Source organism: Schistocerca piceifrons, chromosome 8, assembly GCF_021461385.2.
Source record: "Schistocerca piceifrons isolate TAMUIC-IGC-003096 chromosome 8, iqSchPice1.1, whole genome shotgun sequence".
In the NCBI taxonomy this organism is placed as follows: domain Eukaryota; kingdom Metazoa; phylum Arthropoda; class Insecta; order Orthoptera; family Acrididae; genus Schistocerca; species Schistocerca piceifrons.
The window spans coordinates 301,075,395-301,097,749 of NC_060145.1; the positions used below are offsets into that span (position 1 = coordinate 301,075,395).

At 38.4% G+C, this 22,355-nt stretch overlaps 1 protein-coding gene across 2 annotated transcripts in view; it reads right to left on the reverse strand.

The window, feature by feature from the left end:
• The window catches only part of LOC124711843 (elongator complex protein 4), a 41,066-nt gene extending 20,848 nt beyond the window's left edge, over window positions 1-20,218 (reverse strand). Inside the window, exons 1-6 of one of the 2 annotated variants that reach the window (XR_007005532.1) lie at window positions 19,796-20,218; window positions 18,208-18,243; window positions 17,921-18,033; window positions 13,123-13,363; window positions 12,031-12,284; window positions 3,812-4,021 (exon numbers count right to left, since the gene is read on the reverse strand). Coding sequence is in view for 1 of the 2 variants with exons in the window: in XM_047242068.1 (XP_047098024.1) it covers window positions 3,812-4,021; window positions 12,031-12,284; window positions 13,123-13,363; window positions 17,921-18,033; window positions 18,208-18,243; window positions 19,796-19,925 (984 nt within the window). In the remaining variant the exon portion in view is untranslated. The remainder of the gene's footprint in view (window positions 1-3,811; window positions 4,022-12,030; window positions 12,285-13,122; window positions 13,364-17,920; window positions 18,034-18,207; window positions 18,244-19,795) is intronic. The other variant, XM_047242068.1, reaches the window with a different exon arrangement.
• Window positions 20,219-22,355: the final 2,137 nt, after the last annotated feature.

Genomic DNA, 22,355 nt, shown 5'->3' on the forward strand with positions numbered 1-22,355 from the left:
GGAAAACCTTCATAGTGGAATTCTCTGTTTATTTGGGTTGCTCTCAATGTCTTATCTTCAAAATCAGCAGACTCTCCAAGAAACATCCCATAAAATGTGTCTTCTCTCATAGTACAAACAATGCTGGGTTCTGTAAAAGATGACCAAAGTCTACAGAGACCAGGAGTTTAAGAGATCTTATGTTAGTGTTGAAAATCATACACTGGCCAGAAGTGTCGCAATGTCAAAGAAGGATGTGATGAAAACAGATATCACACAAGACTAGTTCAGGCAGAAAAATTTGCTGTTACTAAAAACGGTCTTGATACGGAACATGGTATGAACTACAGAGACCAAAATTCACATGTCCATCTCAATGTACTGGGAGTCCTTCATTTCAAAAGCAGTTGAAATACGTACAGCTAACAATGTAATTAACAATGACACAAGTGTTCAGTTCATTGAAACATGGGAATAAGCATTGGCAGTACTTAAAAATTGTTGGCTGCAGGCAAACGAATTCTTTTAGATAACACCGCTGGGGAATCAAATGTAGGTTGGTTGGTTGGTTGGTTGGTGGATTTGGGGGAGGTGACCAAGCAGTGAGGTCACTGGCTCCATCAGATTAGGGAAGGATGGCAAAGGAAGTTGTGCGTGCCCTTTCAAAGGAATCATCCCAGAATTTGAATAAAGTGATTTAGGGAAATCACCGGAAATCTAAATCAGGACAGCCGGATGCGGGTTTGAACCCGAATGCGAGTCCAGAATGTTAACCACTGCACCTCCTTGCTCAGTCCGAAGGCAGGACAGCAATATTGTGCAGCTTAGATAATACAACCTGACACTACATCCAAGAATTTTTCAAGCAGTTATGATGTTGGGAAATCCTCAAACAACAAGATATGGAAGTAGTTGTCATTATTTCACTTAGTCTCTCTAACCACTTCCCCAAATGTATCCCCAAGTTTCTTTGATTTACTGCTCTTACTACATCAAATGCATGGGAACACAATATATAGTATTATGACTGGTCTAATTCCCTATTAGTTAAATTTTTAAATGCTAAATTTATGGACCACAAACAAAAAATAAGACAAGAAATCAAACAAGAACATCAATTAGAAAAAAAAGTAAAATTGACATCTAACTTAAGGTTTATAGGACCACTGGAGATTCATTATGGCTTTGTCTTGCTGGAACCTGGGAATAACCTGTAACAATCCCTTGTGGAAATCGCTAAACACGGAAGCAAAACCTCAAAGCTACTTGTATGCCTATCACAAACTACCACACGACATATATTCAGATACTTTGCACATATCTGTTACTGTTGTCTACTTGATAGCATGTGAAGTGTAGCATAATTTCCAGTTTTGGTAGAACACCTCATGTTCAGTTTATTTACTTTTTTGCACTCACATTTTGCTTCCTTCTTTCAGTTGTAAGTCAGTTATGTTTTACTTTCAACACTGTATGAGGGCAAATAAAAGTGAAAAATTGTTTCTTCCTTTGTTCAATTATAGATCTTCTCATGTAGTTTTTCTTCAAACTGATCCATATGCCTTGTATAGCATTAAACATATTAATAAGCTTCGCAAGGTAATCAATAACAAGAATACAATTTCCATAGCAAAATAATTGGCCATCATATCTCTACCAGATGAAATCAACCTTGCCTTTCTTCTTGCTGATCACCTCCCCCCCCCCCCCCCCCCAAAGCTTCCACCCACTGATTTGATTAAAAATGGTGCAAACATTGCTCAGAAAGTCATATTTGCTTTTGCTTTAAGTTTACACTCAAGAATTTCAGTATCCTTCTTGCACCATATTTTCTTAAGATAAATTTTTCATGTATAATGTAACGGAATCTTTTGTTTATATACCTATGACATCAGCTATTTTATACTTAGTCATCAATCATTCAGAAGAATATTCAGTAGTTTCTAAGTGTTTACAATGTGGTAGCAGTTTCGGGTGTCTTTCACATGTACCGTCTTCAGGGCAAGTTCGGCCATATTTGTGCTTAGGTGTCTATATTTCAACAGATGAAAATGGGGAAGGTGATTCCTTAAAAACATCATCAGCTTTGAATGAATTTCAATTGGTGATAAATTCACCAAAAACAAAATGATGTTATTGGTGGCTACATAAATGAATGTACTACAATGAGAGCAATAATAAAATAATCTGTGTAATTTTAAAATTGTTATTATTGTGGTAATACAACAAATGACAAATTTTTTATCATTTAGTGTGTTGTATCATACACATCTACATCTACACCTACACCATCTGTACTCAGCAAACCACCCTGAGGTGCGTGGTAGATGGTACAGCCCACTTTACCAGTTATTAGGGTTTCTTCCTGTTCCATTTGCATATGGAGCATGGGAAGAGTGACTGATCAAAAATCTTGTCCTCACAATCCCTGAGTGAGTGATACATAGGGGGTTGTAATACACTCCTAGAGTCATCATTTAAAGCCAATTCTTGAAACTCTGTGAAACAGACTTTCTCGGGATACTTTATGTTTATCTTCAAGAGTCTTCCAGCTCAGTTTCTTCAGTCTCTGTGTGACACTTTGCCATGGATCAAATAAATCTGTTACCATTCGTGCTGCCCTTCTGTGTATATGTTCAATATCCCCTCTATCCCCTGTAAGTCCTATTTGGTACAGGCCCCCACATTAGCAATATTCTGGAACCATTCACATGAGTGATTTGTACGCAACCTCCTTTGTAGACTGATTGCACTTCCCCAGTATTCTACCAATAAACCAAAGTATGCCACCTGCTTTACCCACAACTGAGCCATATGATCATTCTATTTCATATCCCTACAGTGTTCTACATCCATGTATTTGTATGAGTTGGTCGACTCCAATAGTGCCTCATTGATATTAATAGTCATAGGATATTACATTTTTTCATTTTGTGAAGTACACTATATTACATTTCTCAACATTTAAAGCAAGTTGCCAATCTTTGCACCACTCTGAAATCTTATCAGGATCTGACTGAATATTTATGCAGCTTCTTTGAGACAATACTTCAGACAAGATAAGTGCATCCTGCAAAAAGTCTGAGCTTACTATTAAAATTGTCTGCAGGGTCACTGATATACAACATGAACAGCACCAGCTACAATTCACTTCTCTGGGACAGATGTGAAGTTACTTCTACATCTGAAGATGACTCTCCATCCAAGGTAACATGCTATGTTCACCCTACCAAAAAGTCCTCAATCCAGTCACAAATTTCACTTGATAGCCCATATTAAACACCTGTCACAATATAAAATAATTGTGACTCATACTTTGTGTGCTAAAAATGAATCATTTTTCTCTACTTGAATATAAGTTCATCCCTTTGCCTCACAAAATGAATAACATTTTACTGCCATGAGTCTAGATGTCATATTAGTGCCAAATACAGGATATTAACTACCTCACTTGTTGGTATGAGTCACACATGATATTGTTGCCTTGAATCTCTCAAATTTATTGCAGAAGGAAAAACAGATACAAACTCATGCAGAGAATACAATTTCTTATTTATGCGCTGTGTCAGATATTCACTAGGATTTAAGAAATTTGGGCTAACTACAGTTTGAATCCTGACCTGTGCCTTTCCCATGTGGCACACTTCAGACTGTATCATCTGAGCATGCATTATAAACTGACAGCAATTCAACTAGCTACTGCCTCTCAGTCTTTTCTAACCACTACAAAGTTGCCCCCACTCAATTTCCAGGAAGGATTTAAAATATTGGCAGAAAGGATAGAAACCTAAGAATGACTAAACTGAAAAATGTCAGATATTTTTAGAGTTACCTGTATCACAAACTTCTTACGCCGTAAACGGAAGGCAAGGTCCAAGCTTTCAGGTATATGCGGAGCAAGTGTATTGATGGCTGGAAGCTTACGAAGGTGAAGTAAGCCATTGTAATCACGGAGAGCAGGTAGAACATCACCTTCCCAAGCCTCCAGTCTAACTACATAGTCCACCAAATGTTCAAATCTCTCCACTGCACCAGGCACTGGCTGAAAAAACAAACAGCAGTTGCACAGAAACTATAAGTGTGACAGACATGTTTACAATAAACTATTACATTGGTGTGACTACCACCATGTTATAAGTTAGGATGAATGACCACAGACGTGGTGTATACTAAAACACACACAATATCATATTGTAAAGCGTGCTCTACAATATGACAGTCGTGACCTCAGTGGCTGTTTCACCACGTGTGCCATCTGGATTCTTCGCTCACACCGGTTCCTCAGAACTCTGGAGGTGGAAACTGGCATTGCAACATGTCCTCTGTTCTCGCACCTCATATGGCTATAATTAATGTTGATTTCTTCAGTCTCAACATTTCTCCTCAGTAACAATTCCTTTCTTCACTCCCTTTTAGTAGTGTTCTGTATCTTTTATTTTCTAACCTGTCCATTTCCTCCCCACTTCCACCACATATAATGCAGTTGCTTTCTGATCTTATTAGCTGTAGCATTATGTTTCATCAGTAACTTCAATCTTGCTTTTTATCCATCTTCCACTTGCATGGTCACAGGTTTTCAGTTCCAACAATCAATCTTCCCTTCTCATCCCATCAGATAGCTCTCCCCTGACCTGAGTTTCTGGACATCTTTTCCATAACTCTCACCATTTCCTAAACTTCACCAGTCATTTTCTTTATCCCTCTTCCTTCCCCTTCAATTCTACTATCTGGAAGAGGTGCAACTGGCTCCAAAAGCTTGCAGCACACTTCCTCAACTTTTGTTTACTGGTGGAAAAAAATCACTATATAAAAAAACAATTAATGTAGAGTAATGATATTTTGGGATTACGTTTGTCTAAGTAATCAAACAATGGAAACTCCAGGTAGGAATATAGATTGCTACTTACTGTAAAGAAAAGACATTAAATTGCAGACAGGCACAATCAGCAGACACTCGCATGTAGCTTTCAGCCACAGCCTTCATCACACACACACACACACACACACACACACACACACACACACACACACAACAAAAACAAGCAAGCAAGCAAGCACACCTCATGCACACGCAACCACCAATTCCAGCATCTTGGGCCAGAATGCAACATCACGTGGGATGCAAGCAGCAATCTGGATGGGGTGCGGAAGGGAAAGGGATAGTAGTGTACAGGAGGGGGGAGAGATGAACACTGTCTGGCAGAGTGTGCACGGACTAGACTCCAACAGGTGCAGTGTCAGGAGGTTGTGGGGCAGGATGGTGGGGATAGGGAGGAGATGATAGGACATAGGACGTGGAAACTGTTGAGTGGAGGATGTGGGGACAGTATGTAATTATGGGAGTGGGGAATGTGTTGTAAGGATAAGTCCCATCTGCACAGTTCAGAAAAACTGGTGGTAGAGGGAAGGATCCAGATGGCTTGGATACTGAAGCAGACATTGAAATCAAGCCTGTTATGTTTACCTGCATGTTGTGCCACAGGTTGCTATTGGCCACAGTTTGGCAGCGGCCGCTCATCCTAGTGGATAGCTGGCTGGTAGTCATACCAATATAAAAAGCTGTGCAATGATTGCAGCAGAGCTGGCAAATGACATGGCTGCTATCACATTGTCTAAGTAATATATTTAAGTGATTAACAATGTCAGATAACAAGTTAATGTAAGGGAGGATAAGTCATTGCTAACGTGAGATGCTGGTACATTAATAACTTGTGTAAATACCACCACTATATTGTACAGGTGTCAGATGTCAGTTTGTGGAGTTCCACGCCTCTTTCATTTTGTCGGTCAATAAAGGGATGGTTAATGCAGTTCGTGGATGACACTGCTGTTCTCAACCAATGATGTCACATGTGTGCTCAATTGGAAACAGACCTTGTGATCAAGCAGGCCAAGGCAACATGTTGACATACTGTAGAGCATGTTGGGCTACAACAGCTGTAGTATATCAGTGAGTGTTATAATGTTGGAAAACACCCCCTGGAATGCTGTTCATGAATGGCAGCACTACAACTTGAATCATCAGATTGATGTGGAAATTTGCAGTCAGGTTGTGTGGGATAACAACAAGAGTGCTCCTGCTGCCATATAAAATCGCACCCCTGACCACAGCTCCAGGTGTAGGTTCAGCTTGTTACGCACACAGGTAGTTTGGTGCAGGCCCTCTACTGGCCACCTCCTAAACAACACACGGCCATCACTGGCACTGAGACAGAACCAGCTTTCATCAAAAAATAGAACAGACTCCACCCGGCCCTCCAATGAGCTCTCACAAATGGTGGTGGTTTGGGATCAGTGGAATGCATGCTAAAGGGCACCTGCGTCAGAGCTGTTCTTGCATAACTGATTCCTAACAGTTTGTTGCATCACCGTAGTGACGATTGCTGCTGCAGATGCAGTACCATGCACCAAAGTCATAAGCTGAACACAACGTCTTCCCTCTCAGTAGTGACACATGGCCATCTGGAGCCCGTCTTCTTGCAACCGTATATACTCATGACCACCACTGCCAGCAATCTTGTACAGTTGCTAAATTCCAGCTAACTCTTTCAGCAGTCTTGCAGATGGAACATCCAGCTTCTTGTAGCCCTATGACATGACCTCATACAAACTCAATGAAGTATTGATAATGGGTTCATAATGACATCCTTGACTTAAATCAGATCACCCTATCCAATCTCAAAGGTAACTAAAGTTCACAGGTATTACAGCTTCTATTTAAAACAAACCTGATTTGCATCCTCATAGTCGTACTACTAATGCCAGTAAAATTTGGACAGATATCTTATTTTGGTTGTAGAAACCTGCCTACCAATTTTCGTTTATGTTGCACAACTCCTCCTCGGTCCTGTGATTTTTTCCCCTCCCGTCAGTGTATGTGTTTTCCCCTAATGCCATTTAGTGAGTACATTTTTTATGTATCTACTTATATATTCCAAAACTGATTATTTTCGCTATTTATTGTTTAATCCTAAAGTACTGATAATTTAACTGCAAGTAATTCAGCTGTAATTTATTATGTTAGATGGCGGTCTACCCTTATTTGTCTTTCACTGCAGATTTTTTTCTGATAAACTTGAAGAAACTTCCCCTTAAGACAATAAAGTGATCCTACTATGATTGCTTATTAACAGTGTTAAGTGTTAAATTTGGGCTTGGGAAAAAGATGGGGTGGGATAGGAGGGAGCAAGTGACATAAGTAACTTAATTCTTAATACTACAGTTCATAAATTTCTGCTCAGACAGCACAACACAAATATGAAATGTGCTACGTGCCCAAAAGAGTTAAGATTTTAGGTGGTCACTTCTACATTATTGAAGCTACTACTTACTTTTATTATTCTGTATAAGTTTGCAAAACATACTACACAGTTTACTTCTAGATTCCAGTCTTAGCATCATGAATCACACAAAGACACACACATCATGTTTTGTGTCCTTGCCTAATGGTCAACCAGGGTCCTCCAACTCCGATGAGATGATCCCAGAATTGGCGGCCTAAGGTGGGGTCAGCACTAGGCAGTTCTCAAAAGACTACGTGGCATGTGGTAGAAGCCACTCACAACATGTACAGAGGAGTGTGTAATTATATGATGTGCCTCATACTTAGGAAGCCACATCAGCCATTCCACTTCACTTCATATCATCTAGCAGCACTATTACTTCACCTGACAAAGACCTTCTATTGGAGTTGGCTTCTACCAGACTGCTGCTTTGGAAGCCTTTGTTAATTGTGTACAATTACTTAGAAGAATTACTTTCTAGTTAAACTACCATGTTCTGTTTTGGCTCCAGGTTACGATTTATTTTACTTACTGTACTCTGTTTCAGTTGTGAATAAATGGAGTATTTGTCAAATAGTGTTGAAGACATCACCATGCAAGTAGAAAAATGCACTATTTGTCACAAAAGTGCCACAGACCAAGCAAGGAGTAAGAAATGGTAGCAGGGCATTTTTAGACCACTATTTCTCTACCTCTGACTGTAAAGAGGCACTGCTGGTTTACGTACACAACCAAAATTATATCTGCAGCACATTGATTTAATTAATTATTTACTTTGTCACATTTAAATAAAATCTTGCAGCACAGAGAACAAAGGTTAATGTAATCTAATCCCAAAATACAAGCTAGTCTGCCCAGAAACCAAGAACAAGTGTGACTGTTTTTATGTACATAAAATTAATTGAAAAATTTTGCATACAGCTTTCTCATTTGACCCACTCTTGGGGGTTCAGAAGCACACATTCTTCAGAACGGGGAAGGAAAGGGAATTCTTTGCAGCTCAAGTACAGTTGAGAAAGACTCAGACTCCAGTAAGGGACACACAAAGCAAATGCAGACAGGAAAAATTCCGGATAAAGAATAATGAAATAATAGACTATAAAGTTGGCAATATACCGTATTTACTAGAATCTAAGCTGCACTCGAATCTAAGCCGCACATAGAAAATGAGACTTGAAATCAAGGGAAAAAAAAATTTCCCAAATCTAAACCGCACCTGAAATTTGAGTCTCGAAATTCAAGGGGGAGAGAAAAGTTTTAGGCCACACCTCGAAATCGAAACAAAGTTGGTCCATTGTAATATGAGACACAATTTAGGTCGAATGAATGACAATACAGCTACAGTAGTTTGGTTCGAGTCGTAAGCTTAGCAGTTAAGCTTTACCAGGTAGGCATTACTATGCGTCAGGTGCTCTGTCCGTATTTATATGGGTACCCTTCCTTTTTCACGTGCTTCGTCTGGTTTGAATTGATTGCTTATTTTTCTTTGATCTGATAAGTGCCGTTCTCTATGTTATAGGTGTTTACGTCACTCTAAGCTGAAAATGTATTATTGTACTGACTCATGCATTGTTTGTCGCATTCTGTTAATGAGTGTTAATGGCCTGTCGCCGCTCGCGGCATGGCTTGCTGTTGTGCGCGCTACCATGGCTTAAAAGAGGAATCGTCTCATTAGTGAAACAATGACAAAAGACTGCTATTTGTTGTTACTTACACTGCTGCTTTCTTTGATAATGATCAACAAGAACCAAATAATAGACTGTGTATGATAGATGATGATCTGAACTAGAGTTTAGCGAAAAATTTTCTCTGTTTGAAAATCTTTGCAGACGCCTCTTTAGTACATTACATTCTGCACAGGAATTAGTCATCATAGATTTAAAAATCTAGTCAATTGCCGTGCTTCATTTCTGACTGTATCACTATTAGGCATAAAAATAGTACGAATATAAACATGACATATGTATATTATTCCGCGTCTGCTGTTGTCTCACTGTAGTTTCGTAGTTTATTAGGCAGACAGGATTTAAATGAGATAGCAGCAAACACGAAAGAATACATGGCAAAATGTTTATATTCGTATTATTCTTATGGTGCAGAGAATACTGCATGTGATTCACAATTCATAAAATTCCTGTTAGCAACAATCTCTTCTCACAGGTTGGAAAAAATTCAGAACGTGGAGTTGGCCATATTGATAAACATCCCAAACAGTCTTTCCAGTCGGATTTTCGTAGTACATTGAAATGCTGCTACATTCGAAGATGAACAATACAGAATTTGTATTTACTACGTTGGATAATGTATGAAAAATGCAGTGGTTGAAACTCGGGGCAGAGAAAACGCTCGTCTTCCACCTTTTTTTCATTTATTTACTGATGCAGAGGTTTTGGCGCCAGTATTTATCTTTGTGCCTGCAAAGCATGCCTGTATAGCGCTACATACATTCGACGGCAGCAGTTTGTTGTGGCGGCACCTACCAACATTTTTCAGAACTTCCGCTTACTTTGCACTCGATTCTAAGCCGCAGGCGGTTTTTTGGATTACAAAAACGGGAAAAAAAGTGCGGCTTAGATTTGAGTAGATACAGTAGGTATTTCACTCAGCAAGCAGTAATTTAACTTGAAAGGCTATGATACATTAGCTTTGATAAATTCAACAGTGTGTTGAAAAATGAAATAAGAAATCAATTGTAATGGCAAAGCAAGGTTTCCAGAAAGAGGAACACTTATTATGCAGAAAAATGTGGTTGGAGTTAAGGAAAAGAATAGTAAACACTTCATGTGGAATGTTTTTTGCTATGACTATGAAAGCTGGAAATTTAAGAAGAGAGAAAGAGTAAAAAATTGTAGCATTTGACATGTGTATTTGGAGGAGAATGGAGAAATAAAAATGGGTGAAGAACAGTGAAGAAACAGAAAGGGTAAAGGAACACAGAATTCTCTTAAACCCTTAAGAAATGGAAATCAAGCTGAGTGGGACACATACTCACAAGAAAAAGGGAATCAAACAGCTACCAAACATAAGAGTTGAAGGACAGAAGAAAATAGGAAGAAAAAGAATGAAAATGCTCGATGAAGTGGACTACTAAGCAGTTAGTCTGGAACAGGATCAGTTGTAGACAGCAGCTGTGTCAGGATCCTGCCTGTATGCTAAACACCTTATGGTGATTATATGGCTCAAGATGCATAGTACCTCCTAATTTTTATATGCATTTTAAGGAGCTCAGAAGCTTTGTATGAAAGAGGAAAATTTTGTGAATACAATAATGCAGAATAAGACAAGAGATCTCTTTTTATAAGAGAGCTATAAAAAGCTACAGATGTTACCAATTTACAGTTGGCAGCCCTAAATTGCCAGTTGACATCTGATGTTACTGCAGCAATAAAAGCCTACCTGAAGAAGGGCACTACGTGCCTGAAACTAGTTAACGAATTTTTTCTTTTTTTTTCTTTTTTTTCCCATGCAACTGGTTGCTGATTACTTCAATGTATAGAACTACATTTGTTGAAGATGGATAAAACAGTAAACACATGTTAACTCTACAAATGAAAAAGATGATTTTTCTGTCAGTACATATGACTGAATAAATGTATTGAAGAATAGTACTGCTAACAAAGTACCACATAACTAACAATACCCACCTTGAGTTCAACGTTAACTGCAAAGTTAGTGTACATTGCAAAATGAGACATTGATGGAAATAAATATGCACACCACATCTTTCCCAGAGGAAACAGATTCAGCAGGGATGACAAAACAACAAACAGACTACAATTTTCAAATATGAGGACCAACTGCAAAAAGGAATGAAAAGACGTTCTGTGTTTTCAAGTAGGACTAGAACATGAACCAGAACCTCAAGTCAGTGATAACGAGGATCCTGAAGAACCACCTTAATAGCCAAATATTCCAGAAACAAAGAAGAAGAGGTGAAACAGCTGTTTATGAACAATCTTGAATTCCTTTGGATACACTTATTTTAGAAGCACAAAATCAAATTTTTTGGCCACTATAAAATATTGGATCTCAATCATCTATTTTTGGGGGCTGTTTGACTTCAAAATTTCAGGCCCATTAATGGGTTCAAAATTGAAATCTCACCTAAAAGATACCTTAGTAGAGAGTAAAATTACCAATCTTTTGGGAAAAAAGGGGGGGGGGGCTGTGCAGGGTACGCAAATTTTTCTCATTTTGGGGCCAGTTTATTTGGTTTTTAATTTTTGCGCACTACAATGTGATATTGGTGTGAAGACATTAACCACTTGATGTGTAATTTTGACTTAAAAAAGTTTGTAACATTTCACAAAGGACATTTTAAGGGTAATATATATGCAGAATTTGTGTCTTAAATATGGCAAATTTAATAATGGTAATAAAGTGAAACATTAAAATGCTTTATCTCAAAGCACCTATTTTCTATCACCAGTACTCAACCTGTTATAACTCACTCAATTATAGAGATAGAGATCTACTTCTTTTATAAACTGTTCAGAATTTAATGCTGGATGTAAAAATTATAACAGCTCAAAAACCAATATTGTGGACAAAGTGTTCCTTCTGCTTTCCATTTCACATATAGAGGAGATATTCAACAGATCTGCTGAAATCTAGAGAGTCACATAATTTTATTTGGTTGTAAAAGGACAATTATATGACTATAATAAATATTAGTTAGGCTGCTTATGATACTTCATCCACAAACTAAAACAGAAAGTCTTCTAACATATTCTAACTTTCTTTCTAAAATCCAGTGAGTAGAACTTACCTCAAACAGATGCCACGGCAGTGTCAATAAGCAGACACCAAATGCAGAACGGATAAGTGAACGAAGGCAATACAGAAAGTGGCATAAGTCTTTGATATCTTCCACAGGCCCCCACAGCGGAGAACCCATGCTAGTCACACCCACCCTTAAAATATTTCGATGTTCAGGATTTACATGTACAGAGAACCCTCCTCCTTCAACATGGTCACGGATAAATTGAAGCAGTTGCCCATAGCCAGCTTCAGCAAAGTGACCTGTAGATCAGAAGTTTCATATTCCAAAACACAATACATCAAGCTATAAGGAAAGTATAGGATGATCATCAAATAATATAAAATAAAAAATTCATTCAGTGATACAAATAAGCAAAATGAATTCTGAATTCTGATGTTTGATAAAAATCTGAAATTACAGTATTAATAAAAGATCAGAACAGTTTGAATGAACCACTGAAAGAAATGTGAAAAGTGACACAAGCAGAGTAACGGATAACATCTGTACTTGTAGTATTTTAGTTTCCTGCTTGTTTTATGGATCACATGTACAGTAATTCACACGTGAAACATGTCAAAATGTTGTAAATCCAGTACACAGACATGCAAGCACTTCCATGATTAAACTATCACAGACTTAACTCAATTTTAAACTGACATAACAGGAAAACACTTATTCACGCATGCACGCGTGTTCGCGCCCACATACTCACGCCTCACGTGCATGCACCCTTGCTCTCACACACACACTCGCTCACACACTTTTATATTATATTACAAGTTAACATACTTAATCAATGAAGTAAGTATAGAGGATCTGTTGTGCATATATTGTGATTGTGATTTTTTTTTGTGTGTGTGTGTGTGTGTGTGTGTGTGTGTGTGTGTGTACATTTTAGAGATTGAAATAGTTTGTTTACCTTAATAGTAACTGCATTTGATAAGAGTGCATCTGTGTTCCAATCTGTTAACTAAGTTCAGCCATAATACAATAAAATTACTGTACCAATCATCCAACAAGAATACAAGAAAAGTTACCTTTTCTCTGTCCTAACTACAAATGAAACTGAAAAATTTTATTCTGCTGTGAAAAACTCACCACTGGATTCTGTAGGCTGACTTTGACTCCCATGCCAATAAAAAATATTTGCCGTTTTAATTGTTTCCAAATCCATTGTTCGGGTCAAGTCGTAATAGTGACCAAAACTTGTTCTTGACTGTGATGGTACATCCGGTTTTATGTTCTGATAACGCCATGCAATTTTCATTTTCTCATCTGCAGTGGCACAATTTGGAGGTTCGCTGTCATCTTCCTGTACTATTGCTGGTAATTCGGCTACCTGAAAAGCAAACAAACTCAGAGGAAAAGTTCAAAACACAAAGGAGATGTGTACCTGAATCAGTCAACAAGAACGCTTTTTACAGAGTCTAACAGTTACATCTTTAGTATTTTATATTTAACTTTCTGTAGCAAATTTTTAAATTCAAAACAAAATTACTTGGTGGGGTAATCAAACACGGAAAGAAACTGCAGAAATCAAACATTAGCATCATAGTTTATACGAAATACTTGAAGATAAATATGGAGTTTAAGAGCCAAAATATAACAGAGGTCTTAAATATTTCCGACTAATCACTTTTAAAAGCTTTCTTTATCAACTTGAGCTCCTGAGATAAAGAATGATCTCATTCATTGTGTAGTTAGTAGAAGAAAAAATCTGTGACACTGTTGCAAACCCACAACAATGTGCATCTGCAGCCATTGACAGACTCAAACAAAAGGTATACCAATGAGGACAGAACATAACTGAGCTGGTTACCAACATGTACAATCTATTGTTTAAACTATTTGCCACTTTACTCAACCGAGGAGAGGGGGGGGGGGGGGGGGAAGATGTATAAAAATGAAAATCAAGCAACAAAGAAAAAGAGGTATGTAAACAACTCGTAGCTACGCTTTCAGGCAATTCAGAGCTAAAAGATTAATGAAAACACACACATATGCACCTCAACTATACGGTGAGTGTCTAAGTTCCTTCCACTGGCTGCACACAGCAAAACATTGGCTACAAAAGTGTATGAAAAACAGAAACTGGAACTGTTAGAAATATGGTATCGCTGAGGCATGTAAAAAGCTGGAAGAACACACAGAATATTTACGAGAGAGAGAGAGAGAGAGAGAGAGAGAGAGAGAGAGAGAGAGAAGGGTGTTCAAACAAGGATATTTGTAGGAAAAGGTTTACTGAAACTGTAATAGGAGGAAGGGCAAATTGGTGGTATATGTTAGCAATGTTGCATGTCACAAAGCCCGATGTATGAGACACATTACTGATGGCGCTGATTACACCAAGTGTTCAGATAATATTTCCGCATGATAGGGTCTTCTGAAAGTGCCAGTATTGGAGTAATCATAACACTTGTGAACAAAATGAGAATGTCCCACAGCTTACCATTTGCAGTGGGCCTGCATTTTACACAATGAATACTTGACCGAATATTGAATCATTCATTTCTCTCATATGTACCCATTCAGTCTTCCTTATTTAAATAGTTTGTGGTTTCCCTGAACACAATTGAGGCAAATATCAGGTTACCCCCTTAAACCAGGTTATAACTTATCTTTGCCCAATACAAAAATGTTCTGTCTCTAACATTACTGACATTGAAATGATTCAAAGCCAACTTCCTTCCCATTGGTTAATTTCACTGATACCTGCTGCTTCGAAAGGTCACTGGTTCAGCTTCACAATGAAATCTTAGCATTATATCAGTCAAAATTGTTAGAAAATATGATTTCTCACTTAATTCAAACTGTTTGTAATATGAAGTGAGAATGGAATTGAAAGGTTCAGAATTACAATGACACATGGGATTGTCCAATCTGAATCCAGGTATTATCATTTAAATTCTTTTTTTTTTTTCATGGGATTCTAAATAACTTCACATCAGTTAGGGATAGTTACTGTAACAAAATTCTGACTTTTTTCATGACATAAAAGTCCAAATGAAATAGTAATGCCTCTACAGAATCTCTCTGTCAGCAAGAAATAACACAAAACAAAAAAATTACAGATATCAGTTTGTTTGGCAAAGAAAAGAGGTGGATTGATAGTGGATCTTCTTATTAAATTCAGAATAGTTTGTGGGATGGCTTTTATTCCATCGAGGACGCTCATTTTATTGTATTCACATGGTTTATCCGTAAGAAAGATTCCTATACTGCTGTCACCAGCAATGAATATGTGTGGACTGCTAGTCCATTTATGTAATAAGCTACAATACTTTCAGCTATTGGATTTCTTGTGAAAATTCTGAGAACTTTATATTTACAGTATTAAGTCATAATTTATAACCTTTATGCTGCATGCACCTGGTAAAGTATTAGACACACTAAACAGTATTTTTTGGATGTTTGATTTCAAATCTACATCTACATATATATACTCTGCAAACCAACATGAAGTGCATGCCAGAGAGTACATCTCATTGTACCAGTTAATAGGGCGTCTTCCCGTTACATTCACATATGCCTCTGTGTGTGCTGTAATTATTCTGATCCTATCCTCGTGGTCCTTATATGAATGATACGCAGTGGTTGTAATGTATTCCTAGAGTCATTTCTTGGGATAGTTTATGTCTATTTTCAAGAGTATGCCAGTTCAGTTTCTTCAGTATCATTGTGACCATTTGTGCTGCCCTTTTCTGTGTATGTCCAATATCCCCCGTTAGGCTTATTGGTATGAGTCCCATACACTTGAGTTATGTTCTAAAACCAATCACATGAGTGATCTGTAAGCAATCTCCTTTGTAGACTGATTGCACTTCCCCAGTATTCTACCAACAAACTGAAACCGACCATCTGCTTTACCCATGACTGAGCCTATGTGATCACTATATTTCATATTCCTACAAAGTGTTACACCCAAGTATTTGTATGAGTTGGCCATTTCCAATGGTGACTCATTGATATCATTGTCAAAGGATACTATGTTTCTTTCATTCTGTGAATTGCACAGTTTTACATTTCTGAACATATAAAACAAGTTGTCCATCTTTGTACACTTTGAAACTTTATCAAGCTCTGACTGAATATTTATGCAGCTTCTCCCACTACACATCAAAAAAATTTCTGCATTACCTCGGTTCCAGAACCTGCACAGAAAATTGGAAGAGAGATCAACATAAACATCATTTCCGCCCTTTCTATTGCTCATGAAAACCACACATTGCATGTTGTACCACCATACCGCGAGACCTTCAGAGGTGGTGGTCCAGACTGCTGTACACATTGGTACCTCTAATACCCAGCAGCACGTAATCTTGCACTGATGCATGGCCATAATCGTCGTGGCATGCTATCTACAAGTTCATCAAGCCACTGTTGGTCCAGATTGTGTCACTCCTCAATGGCTGGTGGGTCACATCTTCCATAAACAGCCCTTTTCAATCTATCCCAGGCATCTTCAATAGGGTTCGTGTCTGGAGAACTGCTGGCCACTCAGTCGAGCGATGTTGTTAACCTGAAGGACGTCTTTCACAAGGTGTGCACGATAGGAGCGTGAATTGTCATCCACGAAGACAAGTGCCTCGCCAATATGCTTGCACTATTGGTCGAAGGATGGCATTCACGTACTGTACAGCTGTTACGGAGACTTCCATGATCACCGGCGGCGTACATCGGCCCCACATAATGCAATCCCAAAACAGCAGGGAACCTCCACCTTGCTGCACTCGCTGGACAGCGTATCTAAGGTGTTCAGCCTGACCGGGTTGCATCTAAACAGGTCTCGGACAATTGTCTGGTTGAAGGCGGATGCGACACTCATCGGTGAAAAGAATGTGATGCCAATCCTGAGCGGTCCATTCGGCATGTTGTTGGGCCCACCTGTAAGGAAGTCGGGAGTGAAGTTGCACATCATGCAGCCAATTGCACACAGATTGAGTCATAGCACAATGTCCTGTAGCTGCACGAAAAGCATTATTCAACATGGTGGCATTGGCGTCAGAGTTCCTCCGAGCCATAATCCGTAAGTAGCGGTCATCCACTGCAGCAGTAGCCCTTGGGCATGTCATCGACAGTTCCTGTCTCTCTCTGTATCACCTCCATATCCAAACAACGCTTTGGTTCACTCCAAGATGCCTGGACACTACCCATGTCGAGAGCCCTTCCTGGGGCAAAGTAACAATGTGGACGCGATCAAACCATTTTATTGACCGCATAGGCATGGTTGAACTACAGACAACAAGAGCCGTGTACCTCCTTACTGGCAGAATGACTGTAACTGATAGGCTGTTGGACCCCCTCCGTCTAATAGGCACTGCTCATGCATGGTTGTTTACACCTTTGGGCGGGTTTAATGATATCTCTGAACAATCAAAGGGACTGTTTCTGTGACACAATATCCACAGTCAAAGTCTATCTTCCGGAGTTCTGGGAACCGGGGTGATGCAAAATGTTTTTTGATGTGTGTAGATAACTGCATCACCCGCAAAAAGTTTACAGTTACTATTGTTCAACCATTTTTCAGTATCTAGTGTTATGAGAGTTTCACTGCTTTTCAGAAGCACTTCAGAATCTGGCATTTTGTTGTAAATGCTTCAGCAGTTAACAATTAGGATTTTAATATGGTCACATGTCAGAGGCACCTCTTTCAATCTTGCAGGGCAGGGAGCACACTAGACTCAACAGTGGTTATGCAGTGTTTCTACAATGCTGTGGCATATTGTATTGTTTAGTAGCTAAAATTGTTGTTAGAAGAAAACATTCTGTACCAGGCTGAAGTCATCTGGTTACTGTACGCATAGAAAATGGCCAAGTTTTATTGCACAACATGAGGTAGATAATTATATGGAAAATGACAGTAGAAAAATTATGTAATGTTATAATCAATACTAACCACTGCTTCCGGATCGTCTTGTGAGGCTGCAACAACAGAGTGGCCACACACAACTCCTTCAGCTAAGAAGTACTTCATAATGAATTTTGAAAATGTTCCATATTTGTCCTCTTCTGAAAGAGTCGAAAAATAAAACTGAACTGAGCAAAGGAAAACTTTTCATCAAGTTATTAGAAAAGATGGGATGTAGCTTACAATCTCCTCAATAACTCAAGAACTAAAGCAATACAATTTAAGCACTATGAGTGATGGACAACATACTATCCTGACAATATTAAAGCACTTACCCACCAACATCACTGTGCCAACAGGTATACCTCCACCTATAAATGGTAAAATTGTCTTCTTAGAATGCAACATTAAATTTACTAATTAATATTAATGCAATCAGAGTTATACTCTTTACGCACTGAAAACAGTACAGCTATTCAAGATAATCAAATCTAATGCATCATCACCTTTACAAGAGGTATACATTTACCACTTTTTATTCCCCCCTCCACCACATTATGCATCTTTTGTTATTTACATACTACTACATATGTACATAACATGCATCAACAAACTCACTGGAGACTTGTCCATTATCAAATACAGGTTTTCTAAATTTACTTCACCATTTTAGTTACTATAGCAAAAAGGGCTATAAATATGACATGAACATAGATATCATGCTCCAAGATGTATCAATCTGTTACCACAACTTTTATTTCACCTCTATACCCACTGACTTCATCAACTCTCAATGAAAATATCACTTTCCAACCTAACTTAGACCTAAGTCCAAATCACAGTCAAGACTGTAGGAGGTTGGAAAACCCACTATCACACTCTTACTTTTCTTTTCATCTCTAGCACTCCCTCCCCTATCACCCTAAAGAATTACTTCACCTGAAACTGAAAGAGAAGGATTCAACTGTATCCTCAAAGGTACAACCCCAGCATTTGGGCTGAGTCCTAAGAAAGGGCAAATGTTGACGGCCTGGCAGATAACTGAATATGAAATTTAAGGCCAATCTCTTAAATACATATTAGTACCTTACCTAGCAAAATCAATATTTATTTACAGGCCATACAATACACCGAGGACTGGACACTTTACACAGGTTTTCCTAAGCTCATTATGTTGTAACATTTATGATATCACTATTGGTGACTTCTTATGGATTTGCAAAAAGACTGCAAGAAGATTACAACAAAATTTAAAATTTCTCTTGCTAAGTGATACTGTATCCTATTTAAAAATAAACACAAAAGTAATCATTACTGCTGGCTGACAGTATTATTTGTAACACTGTAACTTTTGTCATTTCATATTAGCTGCACAAAATGGTATCCTTCGAATCTCTGACATGCAAAGGTATATTTGCGATTCACGCTCTTTCTGAATAAAAGTAAACCACTTATCCAACAGACGTCTGGTTTACGAAAGACTAATTCTGAGCCATAATATTTTATGCCTGTCATTGAGGCAACCGTAAATCTACGTCCAAAATTACGTCGATCATTGATGTACGGTTTCAAGGCATGGTTTCTAATTTCAATGAACGTAAGTCTGCTTTGAGCACTGAAAGATCAAGTAACGCAGTGCTTTACTAGCCATGGTCCTGCTGACGGATATATGGCTTTGATTGCCTCCGACGCTTGAACCAGATTAACCATCCAATTATATAAATCTCAAACACAGGCAACACAGTAGTTTTCACATTCAGCACTCTCTGTCAGGCGTGAAAGTAGCCATGTATGACAGAAAAAAATTAAATAATATTAGCAATAAATTCAATTATACTACTTCTAACGAATTCGCATAAATCCTCCAAAATTATTGTTTCAACAGTGTGTCACCCTGTACGACGATACATATGCATCACTTACCTAACACATAGTCCAAAGAGGGAACACCAGAGGATATTAGCAACTGTGCATTGTGTATAGATGGTTTAGTTCCCTGAATTGGGGGCACCTTCGGCTTCCCTTTTTTCTGAAAGCTAGTTGACTGTGACATCTTACAGGAGCCCTAAATCCAATGTTCATACTACCTGGTACACAGCCACATAATATAAACACAAACACTTCGTCACTTTGTTTACTTCTTATTCCCAAAGCTCTTCCTGCACAACGGCAAAACTAACTGCATTCTTCCTGCACAAAGGCAAAACTAACTGCAATCAAAATAAAAATATCGATATGAAGCAACTTTTCATACAGTTTAGATACACCCTGGACGTGAACAGAGCAGCAGGTATGGAGAAAATATTTTCAGAAATCTGGATAAATGCAAGTAGGACTCGCGCACTGAGAGTTCCATAGAGATTTAATTATGTTTATAGACAGTTCATCCACAGTCTAACATATGTTAGACTGTGGTTCATTCATCTTTGAAAGCCAGAAATTCAACGATTTTTGCCTGTTATCATTATCCTTTTGGTAATATAAAAAAATATGTGACATAAATAGCCGCAAAGACCACGAATTGCTGTATGTTTTAATTTCTTTGATTTAGAAGCTTAAGGTTGTTACATCGCCAAGTGACCATTGACCTCAGCATGTGACACAAATTTCGACGTGGTATGTCCAGTCGTTCTGAGAAAAAGGGGCATTAACAGACGGACATATAGACGCCGAATAACGAATGACAAACAAATATTTTTTCCTGTAATATAAATACCACTTAACAATTTTTGGGTTTCTTCCTTAAGTTGTACTTCCTACCAAATTTCATGTTTCTAGTTCAACGAGAAGTGCCCTATAGGTTTTTAAAGTGAATTTGGAGTATCAAAACCGTATCTTTTGGTTTCTACATCTACAGACAGCCCTATAGGTTTTTAAAGTGAATTTGGAGTATCAAACCCGTATCTTTTGGTTTCTACATCTACAGACATACTCTGCAAACCACGTGAGGTGCATGGCAGAGGGTACGCCCCCTTGTACCAGTTATTGGGCTTTCTTCCTGTTCCATTTATGTGTGGAGCGCGGGAAGAATGATTGATTGAATCCTCTGTGCATGCAGTAATTATTCTAATTTTATCCTCACGATCCCAGTGCGTTCGATACCATGCGAGCTGTAGTATATCCCTAGATTAATCAGTCAAAGCCGGTTCTTGAAACTCTGTTAATAGACTTTTTCGAGATAGTTTACATTTGCCTTCAAGAGTCTGCCATTTCAGTTCCTTCCAGTATCACTGTGACATTCGCCCATGGATTAAACAAACCTGTGGCCATTTGTGCTGCCCTTCTCTGTATATGATAAATGTCCCCTGTTAGGCCTATCTGCTGCAGATCCAATACACTTCAGCGCTGTTCTAGAACCAGTCGCCCGAGTGATTTGTAAGCAATCTCCACTGTAGATTAATTGCAATTCCCCAATATTGCACCAATAAACCAGAGTCTACCATCTGCTTTATCCATGACTGAACCAATGTAATCATTCCATTGCATATGCCTACAGTGTGTTACACTCAGGTATTTATATGAGCTGGCCGATTCCAACACTGATATTACAGTAGTAGGTAAATCCTTATTTTCGGTTTTGTGAAGTTCAAAATTATACATATCTGAACATTTAAAGCAAGTAGCCAATCTCTGCACAGCCTTGAAACCTTATCAAGACTGATTGAATATTTATGCAGCCTTTTCAGATAGTTTTTCATTATAGATAACTGCATCATCTGCAATAAGTCTATGGTTACTATTAATACTGATTAACAGAAAGGATTCCAACATACTTCTCTGGGGCACACCCAAAGTTACTTCTGAATCTACGGATGACTCTCTATCCAATGTAACATGTTGTGTCTCAGTCCAGTCACAAATTTTACTTGGTACCCCATATGAACATACTTTGATTGCATTGATGTAGATGCCTAAATTTTTTACATCACCAAGGGACCATAGATCTTAGTATGTGACATAAATTTCAACTTAATGTGTAAACCCATTCTTGACAAAAGGGGTTCTTAGCAGTCGGACAGACAAGGGACAACAAAGTGATCCTATAAGGATTCTCTTTTTACTGATTGAGGAGCAGAACCCTAAAAATGGACGAGTCGGTAAAATGAGGGTGGTAGAACTGGTGTTTGGATGAAATCAGTCAATTTGGTTGTGGCGACAGACTAACCTGTAGTGTAGGTTAGATTGAAATGTGACAATTTGGCTGTGACTTGGTGAAGCCAATGAATGCAAACGCCAAATAAACGTTGCAGTAATAGATTGACTTGTTGCATATCGTAATGTTTAAAATCGTTCCATATTTGACTGGCTGATACGAACTGAATGCCACTTACATCATACTCATTTTAGTTACTCGTTCGATTGGTAGTTGATGAGTTGACACTAGACGCAACGTCAGCTCATCAGTTCACTTAGCCCTTTAACAAATGGTGAAAGTGAGTTTATGAGATTCCATATGTGATACAAAAGTCAGATATATAGCCTG